At 42.8% G+C, this 19,266-nt stretch overlaps 1 protein-coding gene across 1 annotated transcript; it reads right to left on the bottom strand.

The window, feature by feature from the left end:
* Positions 1-10,275: 10,275 nt before the first annotated feature.
* Positions 10,276-12,690, bottom strand: LOC139354378 (uncharacterized). The gene is made up of 2 exons (XM_070998602.1): positions 12,580-12,690; positions 10,276-10,965 (listed from the first exon to the last, which is right to left on the bottom strand). Exons 1-2 carry the CDS (start codon positions 12,688-12,690, stop codon positions 10,276-10,278), a joined length of 801 nt encoding a protein of 266 aa, XP_070854703.1.
* Between the last annotated feature and the right edge of the window lie 6,576 nt (positions 12,691-19,266).

The raw sequence follows: 19,266 nt of genomic DNA, 5'->3' as shown, positions 1-19,266 counted from the left end.
TCAATCCCTCAAGCCTACAAACATAGCCTTGTACTTCCCATCCTAAAACCCCAAAAACCCAAAACAGACATTAAATCGTACCGCCCGATATCCCTAAATTCATGCCTAGCCAAAACACTTGATAAGATTATCGCAAAGAGACTGTGGTGGTTTGTTTTAAATAACAACCTAATCAACAGCAATCAGATTGGATTTAGAAGGGGAAGATCTGTTATAGACAGTCTACTCTTAGTAGACCACATAGCAACAAGATCCCTTTCCCTCAAGAAGCACGTCACATTGATCTCTCTTGATTTCAACAAGGCATTTGACAAAATAGGCATCCACTCCGTAATTAACCAGCTGAAGGAATGGAAAATAGGCAAACGCATATTAAATTATGTCCTTAACTTTATGACAAACAGAAAAATAATCATAAAATCCGGCAACAACCTTTCAAGCCTTTTCCCACTTAACAATGGCATACCCCAGGGGTCTCCAATCTCAGTAATTCTCTTTCTCATAGCCTACAACACTCTCTCCCATATTATCTCCTTACACAAAGAAATAAAACTAACAGCATACGCCGATGATTTCCATCTTATAATTGAACACAATAAACAAAAAAACCCCACTACCAACCTCCAAACCCTGTTTACTCAAATAGACGACTGGTGTACGTACTCTGGATCAATTCTATCAAAAGAAAAATGTCAAGTCCTTCACATATGCAGAAAACATAACTGCTCTGCCAAGATCCTTACAGGCGACACAAATCTTCCCAGTACAAACTCCCTCAGAATACTAGGACTTACTATTAACAACAAATACACCTGGAACGCCCATATTACAAAATTAAAAACAGAACTATCAAAAACTCTAAATATTATTAAACATCTCTCTTCCCTTAAATATAACAGTAACACAACCACTCTTATCAATACTATTAAATCTATCCTCATTTCTAAAATCGATTATTGCCTGCCTTTCTACGGATATTGTCCCAAATCTAAATTAAACTGCTTAAAAACAACAATAAACGCAGCTCTAAGAGCAGCCTTAGGAGCCTACCGAACCACACCAGTAAACAACTTACTACTAGAAACTAAAACAAACACATTAGAACAAAAACGAAACTTCCTTACAGCCAAATTAAGTAAAAATATCCTTTTCGCCCACGGCACCCATATAACTAAACTAATAAAGCCGCATAAAAGAAAATACAGATACCCTAGTACCATAGACAGAATAATCCAAGCATGCAACCACCTATCCCTCCCCGTTTCTCCTATCCGAATCAGTAACTGTAAAAAATTTAATATGACTACCATACATAAAGCTATCGACACCAGTCTGTCATCTCATAGTAAACAAAATACCCCTGCAACAACTTACCAACAACTTTTCAGGTCCTTACAATCCTCATACCCACAACACAAATTTGTATATACTGACGGTTCTAAGGCTGATGGTATATCTGGATTCAGTATTACTGATGAAAATAACCTTTTAAAATCCGGTCTACTACCAATGTACTCTTCCTCCTATACGAGCGAGATCATTGCCATCCTAAAGGCCACAAAACTTTGTCAAGGAAAGTCTGGAAAACACGCAATCTGCACCGACTCCCTCTCCTCCCTTAACTCGATTAAAAACCTTAACAAACACTCCTACTACATTACATCAATAAGAAACATCATAACCAAAAACTTCCCAAAAATAAGCCTTATTTGGATTCCTAGCCACATAGGAATAAAAGGCAACGAAACTGCTGACTCATTTGCCAAACTTAGCCTTCAATCCCCCCTTATATACACCCCTAACTACAATTTTACTGACATCGCTCGCCACCTAAAACAATGCTTAGATAATGAACTGATAAAAACCTTGGAAACAGCATCTCCTTGGTACCAACTTGTAAAACCCCTAACATTCCCACACAAACACGAAATGAATAGAAGAAAACAAATTATTATTAACAGAATACGACTTGGACACACCAAGTTCACCAATGCGCATTACATTGATAAAAACCTTTCCTCTATCTGCCCCCTGTGCAACATCAGCCCAATAAGCCTAACCCATATTATTACCTCATGCCCCGCCCTTACTCTCCAAAGAACTGCATCGTTCAACTCCCAAAACCCTTTCCACATTATATCAAATCCTACATTAATCAATACCCAGAAAATCTTACTCTTTCTTAATAATTCGAACATATTATATAAGATATAATAAATTGTAAAATATAATCATCACTACTAAATTACCATAAGCGAGCTTAAGGCCTTTTGTTGCTATAGCTCTGGAATAAACCCACTGTTAGCTTAAAGTTTTAACTATAAGTTAGCATTAGATAATAATAATAATAATATAAGACTTTTGGGAAAGTTTCAGCCCAATAGCTTTAAAACTGAGAGACAAGTTTGCGTAGAAACGGACGGACAGACGGACATGGCTAGATCGACTCGTCTAGTGATGCTGATCAAGAATATATATACTCTATGGGGTCGGAAACGTCTCCTTAATTGCGTTGCAAACTTCTGACTGAAATCATTATACCCTCTGCAAGGGTATAAAAACACAGAAGCTATAATTTGTTTCATATTATTTTCCCACCAATTTTGCGATCGTTCCTATGGCAGCTATATGATATAGTCGTCCGATTTTGATAAAATTAAATTCGAAATTCAGAATGAATTAAAAATGTTATTTCCAAGCGTAGAAGGTTATATGTTAAAAAACACCGAAGCTATAATTTGTTTCACATTATTTTCCCACCAATTTTGCGATCGTTTCTATGGCAGCTATATGATATAGTCGTCCGATTTTGATAAAATTAAAATCGAAATTCAGAACTAATTAAAAAAAGTTATTTCCAAGCGTAGATGGTTATATGTTAAGGAACACCGAAGCTATAATTTGTTTCATATTATTTTCCCACCAATTTTACGATCGTTCCTATGGCAGCTATATGATATAGTCTTCCGATTTTGATAAAATATAATTCGAAATTTAAAACTAATTAAAAAATGTTGTTTCCAAGGAAAGAAAATAATATGTTAAAAAACACCAAAGATATAATTTTTTTACATTTTTTTTCCGATTATTCCTATGGGAGCTATAAGATATAGTTGTCCGATCCGGCTTGTTCCGACTTATATACTACCTGCAAAAGATATAAGATTTTTGGGAAAGTTTCAGCCCAATAGCTTTAAAACTGAGAGACTAGTTTGCTTAGAAACGGACGGACAGACGAACAGATCGACTCGTTTAGTGATGCAAGAATATATATACTTTATGGGGTCGGAAACGTCTCCTTCACTGTGTTGCAAACTTCTGACTGAAATCATTATACCCTCTGCAAGGGTATAAAAATAATAAAATCCACCAAACGACACAACAAAGTGACAGTGATCGTTAACAACAATTGAATGGAAATTAATAAATGAAATAATCCATTTAAAGGTGAATTTAAAACAAAGGTGGACCAAAGTCTTAAACCAAAAAAACACAAGAACACAAGTGGGCGTGGCAAACCTTTTTTTGGGTCAATCGATAGGTTTTGATGAGAACTATACGTTTCAGTTTGTTGGGGTGGGGTGGCTTAATCGTTGAAAATTGTTGAAGCCCCAAGATCGAAAGGTACGCAAAAAACACGGGGGTACTTTGGGGTTTTTACGCGACGTGCATATATGTTTATTTGAACACTTGGAAATAAGAAATAAACAGGCTCACTTGGACTAAAATTTGATGTACATAGTGGCAAGTTAATAGAATAGTAGTTTCGCGTTAGTCTAACAGGAACATAAAAGATTAGGCGGCTTACCAAATGTACGGAATCTGTATGAGTATGACACGCTTGTGCGTAAAAATTTTACCAAACAATATTCTACGATTTCGGCCAAAGAGCTAGTGGGATGGCTCTGAGGGCGCCGAGCTGAAGGCTACCGAACGGGTCGCAGGTTGCGGATAGCGAGCGCCCTGGTTCTCCAGGGTAGCTGCGAATAAGCGTGGAAGTTGGACACGGCCCGGCTACCGCCAAGCCCCCAACACGAAGCGCAAATAAGTAGCCCCGGACAGTCAGCGGTATTTGCGCCGTAGCAGTACCGACGTCGCGCTTGTGCTGCCGCCTCCGACAAATAGCTCACACACACCCCTACCCACACGATCTGTACCTACCTCTTCCCTACCCACACAACTCATCTCACCCCGGGCTGGACTAAGGTGTCACTCGTACCGTGCCGAGAGTCAATCTGGCTGGGAGCCCGAGTCATCAAATAACTCAGTCTCAAACGGTGAGCTCAGGCAAGTGGCGACCGCCTGCTCTAATTCAGCCTTACCCGGGTACGGCGGATCTCTGCCCGGGTGGACCTGTCCTTTCTCCGCAGCTCGTGGGAATGAACATGGAGAATTTAACAAATACAAAACTAAATGACTGCACAAGACAAGAGCCCGACACTCTTATAAAGTCGGAAGTCGTAACCAACGACGAAAGAAAGAGCAAGATCACGGCTCTGACTACCCCAGTCCACGTGACGTCCACCCCTGCCAAGGCCAGCGAACAACGCAGCCGGCTAAGCCCAACTCGCCATAGCGACAAGCCCAAGCCTCCCACCAGCGTAGGTGTGGCTAACCAGCCACTCCAACCTGAGGGTAGCGCTAAGGCTGGTCTCGTGGTGAGTACCAGGGCAAAAGAGTTTAAGAGGGTACCACCTAACCAGGCAGGACCTCTTGAAAGAAGGAAGGCTTCTAGGATCCTCAAACGGCTGGCCACCAATCCGATACGGGAGAATCAGACATCGAAATTGGATTACCAAAAAATCCAAGAGGACATAGCCTGGGCAAAGGCAATTATCCCAGACTTCGACATCGCTATGACCACCAGCCACAGCAACAAGCGAGAGAGGTCGATGGAGTCAGCTCAACCAGCGAGCAAGAAGGCTAAGGTAACCAACCGCGGCACATGGTCGAGATCCTTTGCGGAAGTGGTAAAGGATCGGAAGATCATTGGTGTCATCGACCAGAGCGTTTAAGGCGGTAGGATCCCAAAAAACCAATGGGGTCTGGTTAGACGGGCCCTTGCATCAGTGGCCTTGAAAGTGCTGGACGAAAACCCAGGCCCGCCACCCGATTGCACAGATGCAGGGTGGTACCAGGGCAATGTAAACTTGATCGCCTGCGAAGACGAGAGATCGGCAGCACTCTACAAGGCTGCAATAACCAAAGTCGGCGAGGTCTACCCCGGGGCCAAGCTGGCAGTTTGTGAGGCTGCAGACATCCCGTCTCGACCGAGAGCGTGGGTGTGGCTGCCGTCGGAACCATCGGAACCAGAGGCTATACTCAGCCTGCTGACCAGGTTCAACCCAAAACTTCCAACAGACGGTTGGAAGGTGGTCAAGGTGGAGAAAACCGAGCGAGTCACCATGAGCGTGGTTATCCTCCTGAACCAGGCCTGCTTGGAACCCCTCGCAGCCCAACAACACAGAGTGAACTACGGGTTCGATAAGGTGCAGCTACGCATATACGACACCGATAAGTTGGCGGCAGACAACCTGGCTGCCTGCGCATCGTACGAACCCCCGAGCGACGACGAACCAGATCACGAAGAGGCCACCCTCACCGGCTACGTGTCAACCGACTCGGAGCTGACAGAGAGCCTGAAGCAGCTGTGCACCCAGAACACAACCCGACCGGGGCGCTCTGTTCTCCAGGACATAGCGGAGGAAGCGGAGGGTACCCAGCCCGAACCCAGTCCCAAAGATGGTACAGTTTCTGCAAATTAATCTGCACCACAGCAGGGCAGCATCCGCTGCCCTCCTCACCCGCCTGGCAACAGGCAACATAGACGTAGTCCTCATTCAAGAGCCATGGATTGTTGGTAACAACATCTGTGGCTTATCAACCCCCCTATACAAGCTTTTTTACACCAAGGACAAGGGTAAAACCAGAACCTGCATTCTTACAAAGTCACACTTTAATACATTTCTTATTCCACAGTTTAGCGAAGGCGACCTTACCACGGTCAGACTGGAGCTAAACGAACACACCCATCACACCATATCATCATTCTATCTGGCTCACGACTACGAAGGGCCACTACCAAACACCACTACACAAGAACTCATACGCACTCACTCATCTAAGGAACTCATCCTGGGTGGGGACGCTAACTCACACCACACACAATGGGGAAGAACAAACACCAACGAAAGGGGTGAGTTACTCTACGACTATCTCCTTCAATCAAATCTATTCATCTGCAACAAAGGTCCCAACTTTCATCACTAGAAACAGGAGAGAAGTACTAGACATTACTCTAATATCTGATCCCTTACTTAACCAGCTAGACGCGTGGAAGGTGGGGATCGAACACTCATTCTCGGACCACCGATACATAGAATTTACAATAAGTCTAGAATATCCTCCCGCCGAGAACATAACTAATCTAAGATTAACCAACTGGGGATACTATAAAAATCTCCTCAACAGGAACCTACCCGCTCCTCCGACACACATACGCAACCGTCAAGAATTACTGATATCTGCGGTGAGGCCTTAAAAAGGGCTTGCCCAAGTAGAACAGTCAAAACAAAGCACAAGCCCCCATGGTGGAACCCAACCCTAGCGAACCTTAAAAGAGAGTGTAGAACTTACTTCAATAAAGCTAAATACAACAATAGCGAATCCTCCTGGAATTTATATCATACAAAACTAAGCCTATACAAAAAGGAAATTAGAATATCAAAACGAAGAGCCTGGGCTAACTTCTGCAGTAGTATAGAATCTACTGCGGAGGCATCCAGACTCAGAAAAATTCTAGCTAAAGCTCCAGCGACCATTGGCTATCTTAAAACCAATGCTGACAGCTGGACGGAAAACAGTCAGGAAACCCTTGAACTACTGTTAGACACCCACTTCCCTAAGAACACCCATGTAGTGGAGGACCTCCACATAGAGGAGAATTTAGACGACCAGAGTATTGACAACATTTCAAACCCTGGCCGCATTCAGTGGGCTGTCAGCTCTTTCAAGCCCTGCAAATCACCTGGCCCAGATGGGTTCTTCCCGGCCCAGTTACAACGGACACTAGATATGTTCCTTCCCTGGCTGACAGCCATCATCCGCGGCTGCCTTGCTCTAAACCATATTCCAACAAGGTGGCTGGACGTTAAGGTAATTTTTATACCGATAGCCGGCAAGCCCTCCCACACAAACCCAAAGGACTTCCGCCCGATCAGTCTCTCTTCCTTCTTGTTGAAGACCCTGGAAAGGCTAATTGACACCCATATCAGACTAACCATCGACCATAGCCTACTCTCTGACGCACAGCATGCGTACCGTAAGGGTAGGTCAACCGATACCGCCCTCCACTCTCTAGTGTACAGTATAGAACGAGGCTTCCGCAATAAGGAATACTCTCTTGCAGCGTTTCTAGACATAGAAGGCGCCTTTAACAACGTCACCCCAACGGCGATTACTTGTGCTCTGACTAAACTGGGCATTGAGCGGCCCATAGTGGGACTCATACACACCATGCTAACCAGCAGGGTAGTGCACTCCACTATGGGACCGGCCCACTCGACCAGGAACGTCAGTAGAGGAACGCCACAAGGGGGCGTACTCTCACCTCCCTGAGGGCACCTCGACTCCTACACAACGAGCTCAAAAACAATCTCTGAATGCCGCAAATCTCTTAACGAGATGGCCACTCATCTGAGTATCAACCTCATCTGGTGCCTGGACACCGCAACATTGAGGGCAACTGCATAGCAGACGAGATAGCAAGACAGGGGACAACCGCCGATATCCTTCGCGATAAGGACACGGTAGGGATGCCCATGGCTACCTGCAAGCTCCATCTCAGGCAGAGATTGTATACTCTTTCCAACAACCGTTGGAACTCAATCTCAACATGCCACAATTCTAGACTCACATGGCCAAACTACAACACGAAAAGAACAAAAACTCTCCTACAATGTAGCAGGGAGAACATCTCCACTCTCCTAAATGCCCTCACGGGCCACTGTCTTATAGGGACTCATGCGATAAGGCTGGGTCTAAGTAACCACGACTTCTGCCGCAGCTGCAAACAGATAGACGAAGAGGAGAGCATCGAACACCTCCTATGCTTCTGCCCAGCGCATAACCTAAAGCGCTTTCAAACCCTAGGTAGCTACACACTTCCGAACCTTGCGGCCATTCAGGACGTAAGCATTCAAAAACTACTGTTTCTTGAGAAAAACAGAATACTTCGCGAAAGCAGATAACCCATGAGCTAGGGAAACGGATCTTTTCAGAGATCATGTGGTATCACAAGGGGCCCATTGTGGCCTAAGTGAGGGGACTAATATTAAGTCTCAAACCACTCCTACCTAACCTAACCGAACCTATTCTACGACTTAATAAAGTAGGCAAATTAAATTCAAAAGATTGTACTGACAGCATTCCTGGTATCTTTTTATATCTGATTGCAAGCAGATACCAGACTCTATACATATGAATAACAAAGCTTAGCATCATCTGCATACATTAGTACACGAGAGTGAGTTACGTTAGAGGGAAGATCTTTTATAAACAGAGTGAACAGCAAAGGGCCTAATTGACTACCCTGAGGCACTCCAGATGTCACGTAGATCATCCTGGAAACAGCGTTTTTGAGTTTAGTGAGATCTACAATTCAAATAACTTGAAACCCAAGTTGACTGATTATTTGGAAACCCGAGCTGATCTAAATTGAACAAAAGAAGAGAGTGGCTTACAGAGTCAAAAGCCTTACTAAAATCTATATATATAACGGCTGCCTGCAATTTTTTGTTAAATCCATCTATTACAAAACCATGTTGACACGAACATATCAAAGAGGAGCACAAATTTTGCAAATGAGAGGTAATAATGCTTTCAAATGTTTAAGGAATTGCAGACAATTTGGAGATTCCTCTATAGTTCTGAACATTAACCTTCGCACCCTTTTTGTGGAGTGGAATAATAAAAGAATCTTTCCAGATAGTAGGAAAAACCGATGATGAGATAGACAAATGAAAAAGTTTAAGAATGGGGTTGCAAATAGTTCGGGCACAGTTCGGGTTAGCTAGAATTAGACCAAAAAACAGAACTATAAGTAGATTGGAAGAATTCAGCAAATAAATCTGCAATTTCGGGACCCGTAGATGCCTCAATAGAGTTTCATCGTACTGATGATGGCAATGCTGAAGACTATTGCTTAGCATTAACAAATTTATAAAACTGCCTCGGATCCTTTGAAAATTCAAATTTACATAGATTCAAATACATGGAATAGCAATGACTGTAAAGTACATTAAAATTAGTGCGAGCCACCACAGTGGGTCGACTTTTTGTACTTTTTATAGAAGTTTGTTTTAAGGTTTCGAAGTCTTTGCAACTCTCTGGTAAACCAAGGAGGCCTGCCTCACTTCGGAGGAAAACTATCAGAAACACATTCACAGAAAAAAGAGTTTAGGACACTATAAAAAAGTTCCGTAGCACTTTCAATATCCCAGCAATTATATAAATTGGTCCAGTTATATTGCGAAATCATGTTGTTGAGTTTATTAAAGTCACATTTACGAAAGCATCTACTTTTAGTTGGAGAAAGTAAAGGAGAGAGCGTATCAACGCAGGGAAGACAAATTGTAAGATCCAATGTGGGATGATACCGGTCTTCTGGCACAACTAGTGGATCAATTCTAGATACCGTGACTTCAGACTAGTCTAAAACAAATACAAGATCTAATTGTCTGTTTAGTGAATTACGTATAAAGCAAACTTGCTGTAATGATAATTCTTACAGACCGTCAAAGAAGTCATGGACAGATAAAGGGGTAGAAACAAGTGAGTCAGTCACCTAAAACAATCAAATGATCCCTTTCGGAAAGATGAGATAGAAAAGTTTTTATTGCAGACATATTGTTTGTGGGGAAGACAACAAATATGCCACCCTAATATTTATAATTAATAACGCACGAATAGGTTATATTAAAATGTATAGCGTTTATTCGGAGCGGCAGACGGACTGTGTAAAAAGCTCGGCTTCAAGATCTTCATATAGACATATGCAGGCTTACGAAGTAGTTGCTGAATAGATAAGCGATAGGTTTAGTGGTATAAGAACGAAAGCGACAAAGCTACGCAAAGAGCGCTACAGGTGCCGTCGTACACCTATGCGCGCATGACTAGGCGCTGGCGATCTGCTCCGAACATACTCCCCCCGTTGGAAGAGGTAAGGTTCCAACAATCTCGGAATCGATGGGCAGAACGGCTTGTTTGGCGACGGCTCTATTGATCAGACCCAGATCTGTACGGACCATAGCTACTCTTATGACTCCGTTCCCCGTTCTTCAGCAAAACTATGCTTCCGACCTTGATGTTAGACGTTTCGACGCGCCACTTGCTCCTCTCTTGAAGCAGGGACAAATACTCGCTGCTACACCTTTTCCAGAAATGTTGTTGCATCTGGGTCACCCGCTGCCATCTGCTGAGGCGGCTTTCGCGAAGATGAGTAATGTCAGGCTCAGGAAACTTATTGCAGCTGGAACCCTTCAGGAAATGCGCCGGTGTTAGCACCTCAAGGCTTTCTGCATTTTCCGAAATCAGACAAAGTGGACGGGAGTTAGGGATGGCAGAAATCTCATATGCAAGAGTTTTTAATTCATCGATGGCTAAGATGGATGCACCGACGACTCTGTAGAAGTGAAATTTAGCTGACTTTACACCGAGGCGCGGGGCACGCGGAGGGATGAACTTCCAATCGATCCCATCAGCTAAACAGACGGAAGATATCGATGCTGTGTGCTGCTCGCTCAAAAAGAGCTCTTTCAGCTCGCCAAGCACGATCTTTGCACCGATAAAGTTTGTGGTATTATCGCTCCAAATGGTACGCGGACTGCCTATAAGGCTGATGAATCTCCTCAGCGCTGCGATAAAAGAATCCGTCGTAAGATCCTGGACCACTTCCAAATGAGCAGCCTTCGTGGAAAAATAGACAAAGACGGCGATATAGCACTTGTGGGGTGCCTTATTTCTGGCCTCTGCTTGATGATAGAATGGCCCACAATAGTGCACTCCTGTGGTATGAAAAGCTGGATTGGGCTGCACTCTATTTGCTGGCAGGCTACCCATGACGTGCTCCCAAGTAACAGACTTCACTCGGAAACATCGGACGCATTTGTTGATAACGTTAGCGACGAACTTGCGGCTTGCGATCCTACATGCAAATATTTCTTATGATAATAAACGATGATCGCTTTGGTGACTGGATGATCCTTAGGCAACAGTATCGGATGCCTCGTATCGTAGTCCAAGTTTGCGTTCTAAAGCCTTCCACCCACGCGAAGTAATCCATCGGAGCCGAGTATAGGCCTAAGCGAAACCAGCGTGCTTTTCTGTGGAAACGGCTTGCCCTGGCTAAGAGGTCCATACTCCTTCGCCAAGTTAACTTGCTCCTCAAAAGAAGTACAGTTCCAGAGTTGATCTCATCCACCGAAAGACGACCTTTTAACGGCGCAGATTTGGCTCTGCAATTTGAAATGAACCGAAAAATGTTTGCAAATACGCGCTGCAACTTATCGAAAGAGTTGAGGAATTTGGAGTTTGATGAACTGTCGTTGAAAACGGACCCAATTAGAGCCACAGAACGGCGCTCTGGAAGATCCTTTACTGAGTCTAGCAGGGACGGCCAATTCGACGAGCTTTGCAGAAGGAATGGAGGCCCGTTAGTCCAAAGGGAATGTTCCAACAATTCTCTTGGGGTACATCCTCGAGATACGACGTCTGCCGGATTCAAGTTTGTAGGAACGTGATGCCAAGTCATGTCTTTCGTCATCTCCTGACTTTTCGCGATTCTGATTGATACGAAAGCGTTAAACTCCCTAAGAGGTTGCCGAATCCACGCCAACACAATAGACGAGTCCGACCAGCAATGAAAGGTGCAATCGAAATCTATGGCTTCCTTGGCGTTTACGATTAGCTCAGCCAATAAAAGCGCTGCGGAAAGTTATAATCTAAAAAGCTGCCCTTGAATTGGCACAGGGCAAATGGACTTTCGATTCTCCATTGGTCTCCGATCGCAAGTATAGACACGCTCCATAAGCTGACATGCTAGCATCGCAGAATCCATGCAACTCAACGGAAGCCCTTGGTTGCAGTACGAATCGTGGAAATTTTAAGTTCTGTACGACCGATAACTGTGAGGTCAACTCCCCCCATGACGAAAGAATGGGCTCTGGCAGTGCGTCATCCCAATCCACGTTCGCACTCCACAGAGACTGCAGAAAAATCTTAGATTTTGTGATAATTGGAGTTATTAAACCGGGTGGATCATAGAATTTGGCAATCGTTGACAATGCAACCTGCTTAGTGGGTCGTTGATTGGTTGGCAGTTGAGAAAAATTAAATAGGAGTTGATCAGAAGATGGATCCCAATGCCTGGGCGACATCCGATCAATCGTGAAATTTGATTAACTGCTCCTTGTTGCATTCAGAATCTCCTTCCAGGGCTGCTGACTCATTCGAACACCATTTGCGGATTAAAAAGTGGCCTCGCGACAGTAGTTCCTTCACCTGACGACGAATTTCTCTCACCTCATCAACTGAGTCCCCACCAGATATTGTATCATCCACATAGAAATCTCTACGAACAATTTTTGCTGCAATAGGAAATGATTCATCCTCATTGTAAGAGAGTTGGTGCATGGCCCTTATAGCCAAGAAGGCAGCTGGCTTGGTTCTTCCGAGGATGTCTATCTCCAAACGATTCACTGCAAAAAATCATCCGGGCACGAAACACGTACGCAACGGTACATCTTGCAGATATCTCCACAAAGGGCAACCTTAAAAAATCGAAAGCGAAGCAGTATACTGAAGATTTTTTGTTGAATTGTTGGTCCTGCCAGAGATAAGTCGTTCAGAGAGCTACCAGAAGTTGTTTTAGCAGATCCATCAAAAACGACACAAAGCTTTGTAATCGTGCTCTCCTGCTTATGTACGCTATGGTGGGGCAAAAAGAAGTGCGTTTCTGACGGTTCCTTAGTTACAAGAGACATGTGACCTAGATCAATATACTCCCTCAAAAATGCTGAATACTGAGCTAGCTTCCAAAGTCTTGAAACGACGACGAGCCAGGCAATAAGAATCACCTAGAGATTCGAATCCGGATGTGGACAAGAGACGAACAGAGTATTGGCCGTTTTCAAGTCTAGTGCAATTTTCAGTGAAAAGCTGCTCACAACGCAAGTCTTCCGGCAATAAAGAGGGCTTAGACGAAGTGAAGTCCTCAATTTCCCAAAATCGCTTTACTATGGCGGCAAGTGTGTCATCGGAATGATCAGCTGGCTCCTTGATGCTGGCTTGTAAAACCGATTTATGAGCTGGCACGTTCGATGATAACCCTCCAGAGACTATCCAACCAAGTTTGGTGTTCTGAAGAGTTGGCAAAGTCACAACCGCTGTGAATGCCGTCAATAGCTTGCATCCCGTGATTGCACAGGAATATCGACAGTCTTATCAGAGATCATGGAAGACTCTCCTATCCCAGAAATCGAGGTTTGCGATCTTCTATGATTCAAGTTTAGTTGGCTAGCTAAGCGAGAGGTTAGAAGTTTAGCTGGGAGGCCGAATCTAAAATTTCTCGGCAAGGAATAAATGCTCCAATTTTATTTCTAACGTAGATAGTAGCAGTTGGAAGAAACACGTAGTCGATCGGCAAAATATTTAAGCTTTTAGGTGGAGGGCTTAGTAAATGATGATCAGGATGCGATGATGTATGCGAACACGATACTAATGCTGATGAAGTAGATGGTAATGGCTGAGAGCTCGAGGATAGATCGCATGATGGAGATGAATATGAGTTGGATGTTGCGGATGGGTCATGGTTCATGTGTAATAATGAATGGTGCTTCATGCGACAATATTTGCAGTGATTCGACTTGCATTGCTACAAACTATGCCCCTTGCGCAAACAGTTGAGGCAAAGATGCAACTTATTTGCTTCTCTATATCGAAGATCGACCTGCTGGCCTGGTGTTTGAGTTACCAAGGCTTGATCCAAGTTTTCCATCATCCTGCACCTCTTTTCCAAAAACGACTGCATAGCATCCCAGGTAGACAGCTCAGTGATTGACAAATCCTCTTCCCATTTTTCCCGCGTCGTCTGATCGAGTTTCCGAGTGACGATGTACTTTTAATTCAGTACATCCAAAATTTATTGCGTAGTGGCCAGGGTTCGATTTGCTTCATGCAATCACTAAGCTCCCGAAGACCCTTCGAAGATCCCTTCTCGACACTCTTTAAGCCGAATATTGCCTAAACGTGTGCCTGAAAGTGTAAAACTTTATTATCAAATCGATTAACCAGCAAATGCATAGCCTTTTTATAATTAGCATTCGAGGGTTCGAGCGAGCGAACTAAAATATTGTAATTGTTCAATGTTGCTTAGCTCATCATCATTTCCGATGACCGTAGTGAAAGTCGCAAGAAAATCCGACCACTCAGAGTAGGAACCATGAAAACGAGCAATTTCCAAATTTTGCAACCGAGGCTTCCTAGATCGAAATGAAAGATCCGCATTATTAGTAATGTCAATAGATGTTGAATTTGCAGTGGTTGAAGCCGGCAATTGTCACTTGCGATAAGCAGCCAAGCCTCGGTTTAGTTTCGCCTTCACATCCATGAAAACCTCGGCAAATTCAATCCGATGGTCGCTCGAGATCTCTGCAAAATCCAGTCTTTCCGACGATGTCTGCGCAGAATGAAATGCCTGGTTTAAGGAATTGATCCATTCCATTAGCACTAGCAAATTAGCTTCGTCAAACTGCTCATCTGCCGCAAAATAGATTGGGCTTTGACTCGGTAGTATCAACGTCACTTGTGTAACTGGCAAACGAATGTATTTATGGCTATATGTAAATATATATATATGTAATATGAGCTATTAACAAATATTAAATGCGATTCACTTTGTTAAGAATTATTTGCACAACACAGTTTTGGTGATTTTTCACAGCGCAAAATGTACAAAAAATCAAACAGCCGGCTGTGCACTTTTATATGCACATATCTATGTATGTTCATGTGTTTGCGACCGAATGCACGTTTGCTTAAACTATATTAAACAATCGCGAGACCGAGTTGCAAACTCCGATAAAAACTATATCACGTCGGGGTAACCAAATGTTTGTGGGGAAGACAACAAATATTTCACCCTTATATTTATAATTAATAACGCACGAATGGGTTATATTAAAATGTATAGCGTTTATTCGGAGCGGCAGACGGACTGTGTAAAAAGCTTCAAGATCTTCATATAGACATATGCAGGCTTACAAAGTAGTTGCTGAATAGCTAAGCGACAGCTTTAGTGGTATAGGAACGAAAGCGACAAAGATAAGCAAAGAGCGCTGCAGGTGCCGTCGTACACCTATGCGCGCCGGTGATAGGCCAAAAATAAACTGCTTTGTTTTTTGGTGCAGGTACTGTCATGGAAGGCCTACTCTCCGTCTGTTTGGAACAAATTCTTTAATAACCAAATCATCATTAAATTCTTCTGGAGGTGCAGATATTTTAAATGAAGATATCCTACGAACATATGGAAATTTAAACTCCTCCATTGTGATGTTTTGAGATGGGAATTCCTGGTGTATAAATTCCAAAACAGCTACAGATGTGGTTTCAGGTGTTAAACGAGACACAAATAATTGCTTCCTATATGGACAACCGAGAGGCTATTTCTGCCGCCACCAGCAATCTGAACATCGTTCGTCTGATTATCGAGGCTAGGGACTCCTATAGAGCTAACTTCACCTGTAGGCACAGAAAGCTGCGTAATGTTTGATCCCTTAGGCTGACTAGCAGAAACAGGGACTCCTAAAGAGCTTTTGGTACCTATGGGTACTGCTGGCAGTGAAGCTTTAGGTCCCCCAGCGCCAGTGGACATAGCTGCCGACATAGCTGCCGACATAGCTGCCGTTACCGATCGGGTAAAAATATTTGAAGCTATGCTGGGATTTGGAACTGATGCTTTTACTTCAACAGATTTTGAAGAAGCGGTATTTTTTCGTTTAGGTGCCCCTACTGACATTTTTTTATTATCAAAGTCGGCCTTAAACTCTTCGAAATCAGCAACTACGCTCATAGTTTATCAAACAGTTTCATAAAACGATCATTGGTCAGCGCAACATAGCCATCCAAATCACGGTCTATTTCAACGCATGAGACACAAGTCCACGAAAAACCAACACGCAGATCAATATAGTCTTTTACTCTGCCAACAAGTCCAGTACATTTCAGATGTATGACTATGTTGCAGAGACGATAGTAAATAAACTGACAATCTTTTTTGGAAAAAAAGATCCATTTTTTTAAGTATTTTAATTTAAGAAAAAAGAAAACTATTTATAAAACCAAAAAAAAAAAACAATTTAAAAATACCTCACTTAATTTGACACTGGGACCAAACAACAAAAATGTAGACACACAAGAACACAAAGAGCGCGTAGAGACTGCGAAAGCGAGAGCCTTGCGGCTGCGACAGAGCGGCTGTCGACTGAGCGTAGCTTGCGAAACACAAACAAAATATACACGACAACAGTTTAAACGAAAAGAAACGGTAGAGAGATTACAAGAAAGTTATGGCAAACAACAAGCAAAGCTATTGAACCACAGCGTACAATAACAAAATGCACAGGCTAAAAACAGAGTTAGGTTTTGTTAAAATTGCTACAATAAAATAGACCATTAAACATAAACAGACGATTTAAAACACAGGCTGGTTATGTTGGACTAAGTCACAAAGCAAGGCAACAGTATAACAGATATTAATGACAAATTGACCAAAATCACAGAGCACAAGATAAACCCAACCGTTCACACGCGACGCTAAATCGATAATTTGAACTTGTTATATACAATATCTTATTGTCTGTTTAGTAAATTATGTATAAAGCTTACTTTATGTAATGATAATTCTAACAGACCATCAACAAAGTTTCCTCACATTTTGATGGGCAAAAAAAAAAACTGCTCAGTTTTTTTGCGCAGGTACTGTCATAGTAGGCCTATTATTAGTTCTCCGTCTGTTTGGAACAAATTCTTGAATGACCAATTCATCATTAAGCCAGCAACTTTTAGAATTCAATTGATTTAATACTTTAGGAGGTGCAGATATTTTAAATGAAGATATCCAACGAACATAAGGAAATTTAAAACTCTTCCACTGTGATGTTTTGAGATGGGAATTCTTAGTGTAAAAATTCCAAAACATCTGCAGATGTTGTTTCAGGTGTTAAACGAGAAGCAAATAATTACTTCCTACATGGAACAAGAGAGTCTCTTTCTTTCCCCACCAGTAATGTGTGCGATTATCGGGAGCTTATAAGCTTGTAAGCACAGAAAGCTCCTCCAGAGCATTCGGTACCTATGGGTACTGCCGGCAGCGAAGCATAAGGCCCCCAGTGCCGGTGTATGCCGACATAGCTGCCCTTACCGATCGCGTAAAAACGGCGTAAAAACGGCGGGACAGTTAGCATATTAATGGCCCCCGGCCCCCCTCCCCCCTCATTAACATATGCGGGTTCTAGGACAATTAGCATAATTCAATAAAGTAACTGATTTTTATGGGCTTTCAAGTCATAAAAATGTCACGATCATGTCCATAAAGAGTATACATAATTGCTCCGACATCCCCATGTAACACTATTGATCATGTATTCTTCCCCTCATTATGTGCAATTAATAGTCAGGTAAGAAAGGTGCACGTGAGAAAGGTCGCACAACCATACTATCTAAAGGTTGTTATCTTAGAGGATTATATTATTGTCATGGTGGGGAAAGGTGTGATCACGTAGCCTTTTGCCTCATTATCACAGGTGTTGCTGTTCACGTGAGAAAGGTCGCACACCCAAAGTATTCAAAGATGATTGCCTTAGAGGGACATGTCCGATCATGTTGGGGAATAATGTTTTCTATGATTGTAAAACTAATTTAGAAATCAAAAGAACCCCAACAAAATAAATCTCACAAGTTAATGTATTTCAGATGTGGAATATTTTCAAACACACATTTTTGTTTCCGCCCCAGAATGTTTTACTGATAAATTGTCTAAGATTCTCTCCTTTCTACAAATGGGTCATAAACATGTCATAAAAGGGATTCAATCAAGAGCTACCCAAACATGCGCACCTGTCCATTGCCTGACCACAATAAAAGGGGCACATGCACAAGCCTGAAGGCGCACCCTCATTGACAAGCGCAATAATATTTTCCGTTCCTGTAATTTTAACTCCAAATAAAAAATCAGAAGTTTATTTTGTAGCATAATAATAAATTTATTCATTTATTTTGGTATTGCGAACATTTTTATTATATATAGAAACTAATTTTCTGCTTTGATTCCGGCGATTTGCATAGAAGAAGCAGGCGCTCGTTTCCGACGTCATTTCTGGTTTACAAAATGTAACGTTTTCACCATAATTCGTAGTTTTGAGATCATGACCACTGTTGAACTAATAAGCTTTTTTATTAGTTATTGCTAAATTAAAAGATACGAATTTCAGGTTCCTTTATGTTTGTTAACAATTTATTAGCGAGAGAGAGTACAGCAGGCGAGACGAGAGTGCATTTAATGTCGAGATCAGAATTCGTACTGATTTTACATAGGGACAGCCAGCCGAATGCTGGGCCCAAGAATGCAAGTACACAAAAAACGAGAGAGCTAGATAGAGAGAGCTACCTTTCGCGATGCAATTATTATAAGAGCTCGAATTAAGTTAATTAGCTGCTGCGGCTGCGTGACCCGACATACTCCCCCCCCTTGGAAGCCTGGGTTTCAACATCATCCTTAAGGGGAAGCAGACACAGGTTGTTTACCGCTCGCTTTGTCACTCCTGATGCTGTCTTCAGAACGGCAACTCGAGCAACCCCATCTCCACCGAACAGAAGCTCGATCACTCTGGCGAGGGGCCACTTCATGGGAGGCAAGTTTTCGTCCTTGACCAGAACTAAGTCATCGACAACCAGGCCAGGCTTTGGGGTGCGCCACTTGGAGCGCTGCGGCAGTAATGTTAATTATTCTTCCTTCCATCGGGACCAAAAGATCTGCTGCAAGTAAGCCACGCGTTGCCATCCATCTAAGCGATTGAAGTTAAGACTGACATCCGGCTCGACGAAAGAGGAAGGCGGACCACCATTCAAAAAATGTGCTGGGGTTAATACATCCAGATCAGCTCGGTTTTCTAAAATCGAGACTAATGGTCGAAAATTAACAACCGCCCAAAT

Source organism: Drosophila suzukii (genome assembly GCF_043229965.1).
Source record: "Drosophila suzukii chromosome 2 unlocalized genomic scaffold, CBGP_Dsuzu_IsoJpt1.0 scf_2c, whole genome shotgun sequence".
NCBI classification, from domain to species: Eukaryota; Metazoa; Arthropoda; class Insecta; order Diptera; family Drosophilidae; genus Drosophila; species Drosophila suzukii.
The sequence above is the reverse complement of the archived record's forward strand: the minus strand, read 5'-3'. Positions and strand labels throughout refer to the sequence as shown.

Excerpts from the sequence above, each read along its gene's own strand:
- LOC139354378 (XM_070998602.1), bottom strand. The coding sequence starts at position 12,690 with ATGCACCAACTCTCTTACAATGAGGATGAATCATTTCCTATTGCAGCA. Across the intron at positions 10,966-12,579 it reads GTGGGGACTCAGTTGATGAG|GCTGCTCATTTGGAAGTGGT; the intron begins GTGAGAGAAATT and ends TTTTCCACGAAG.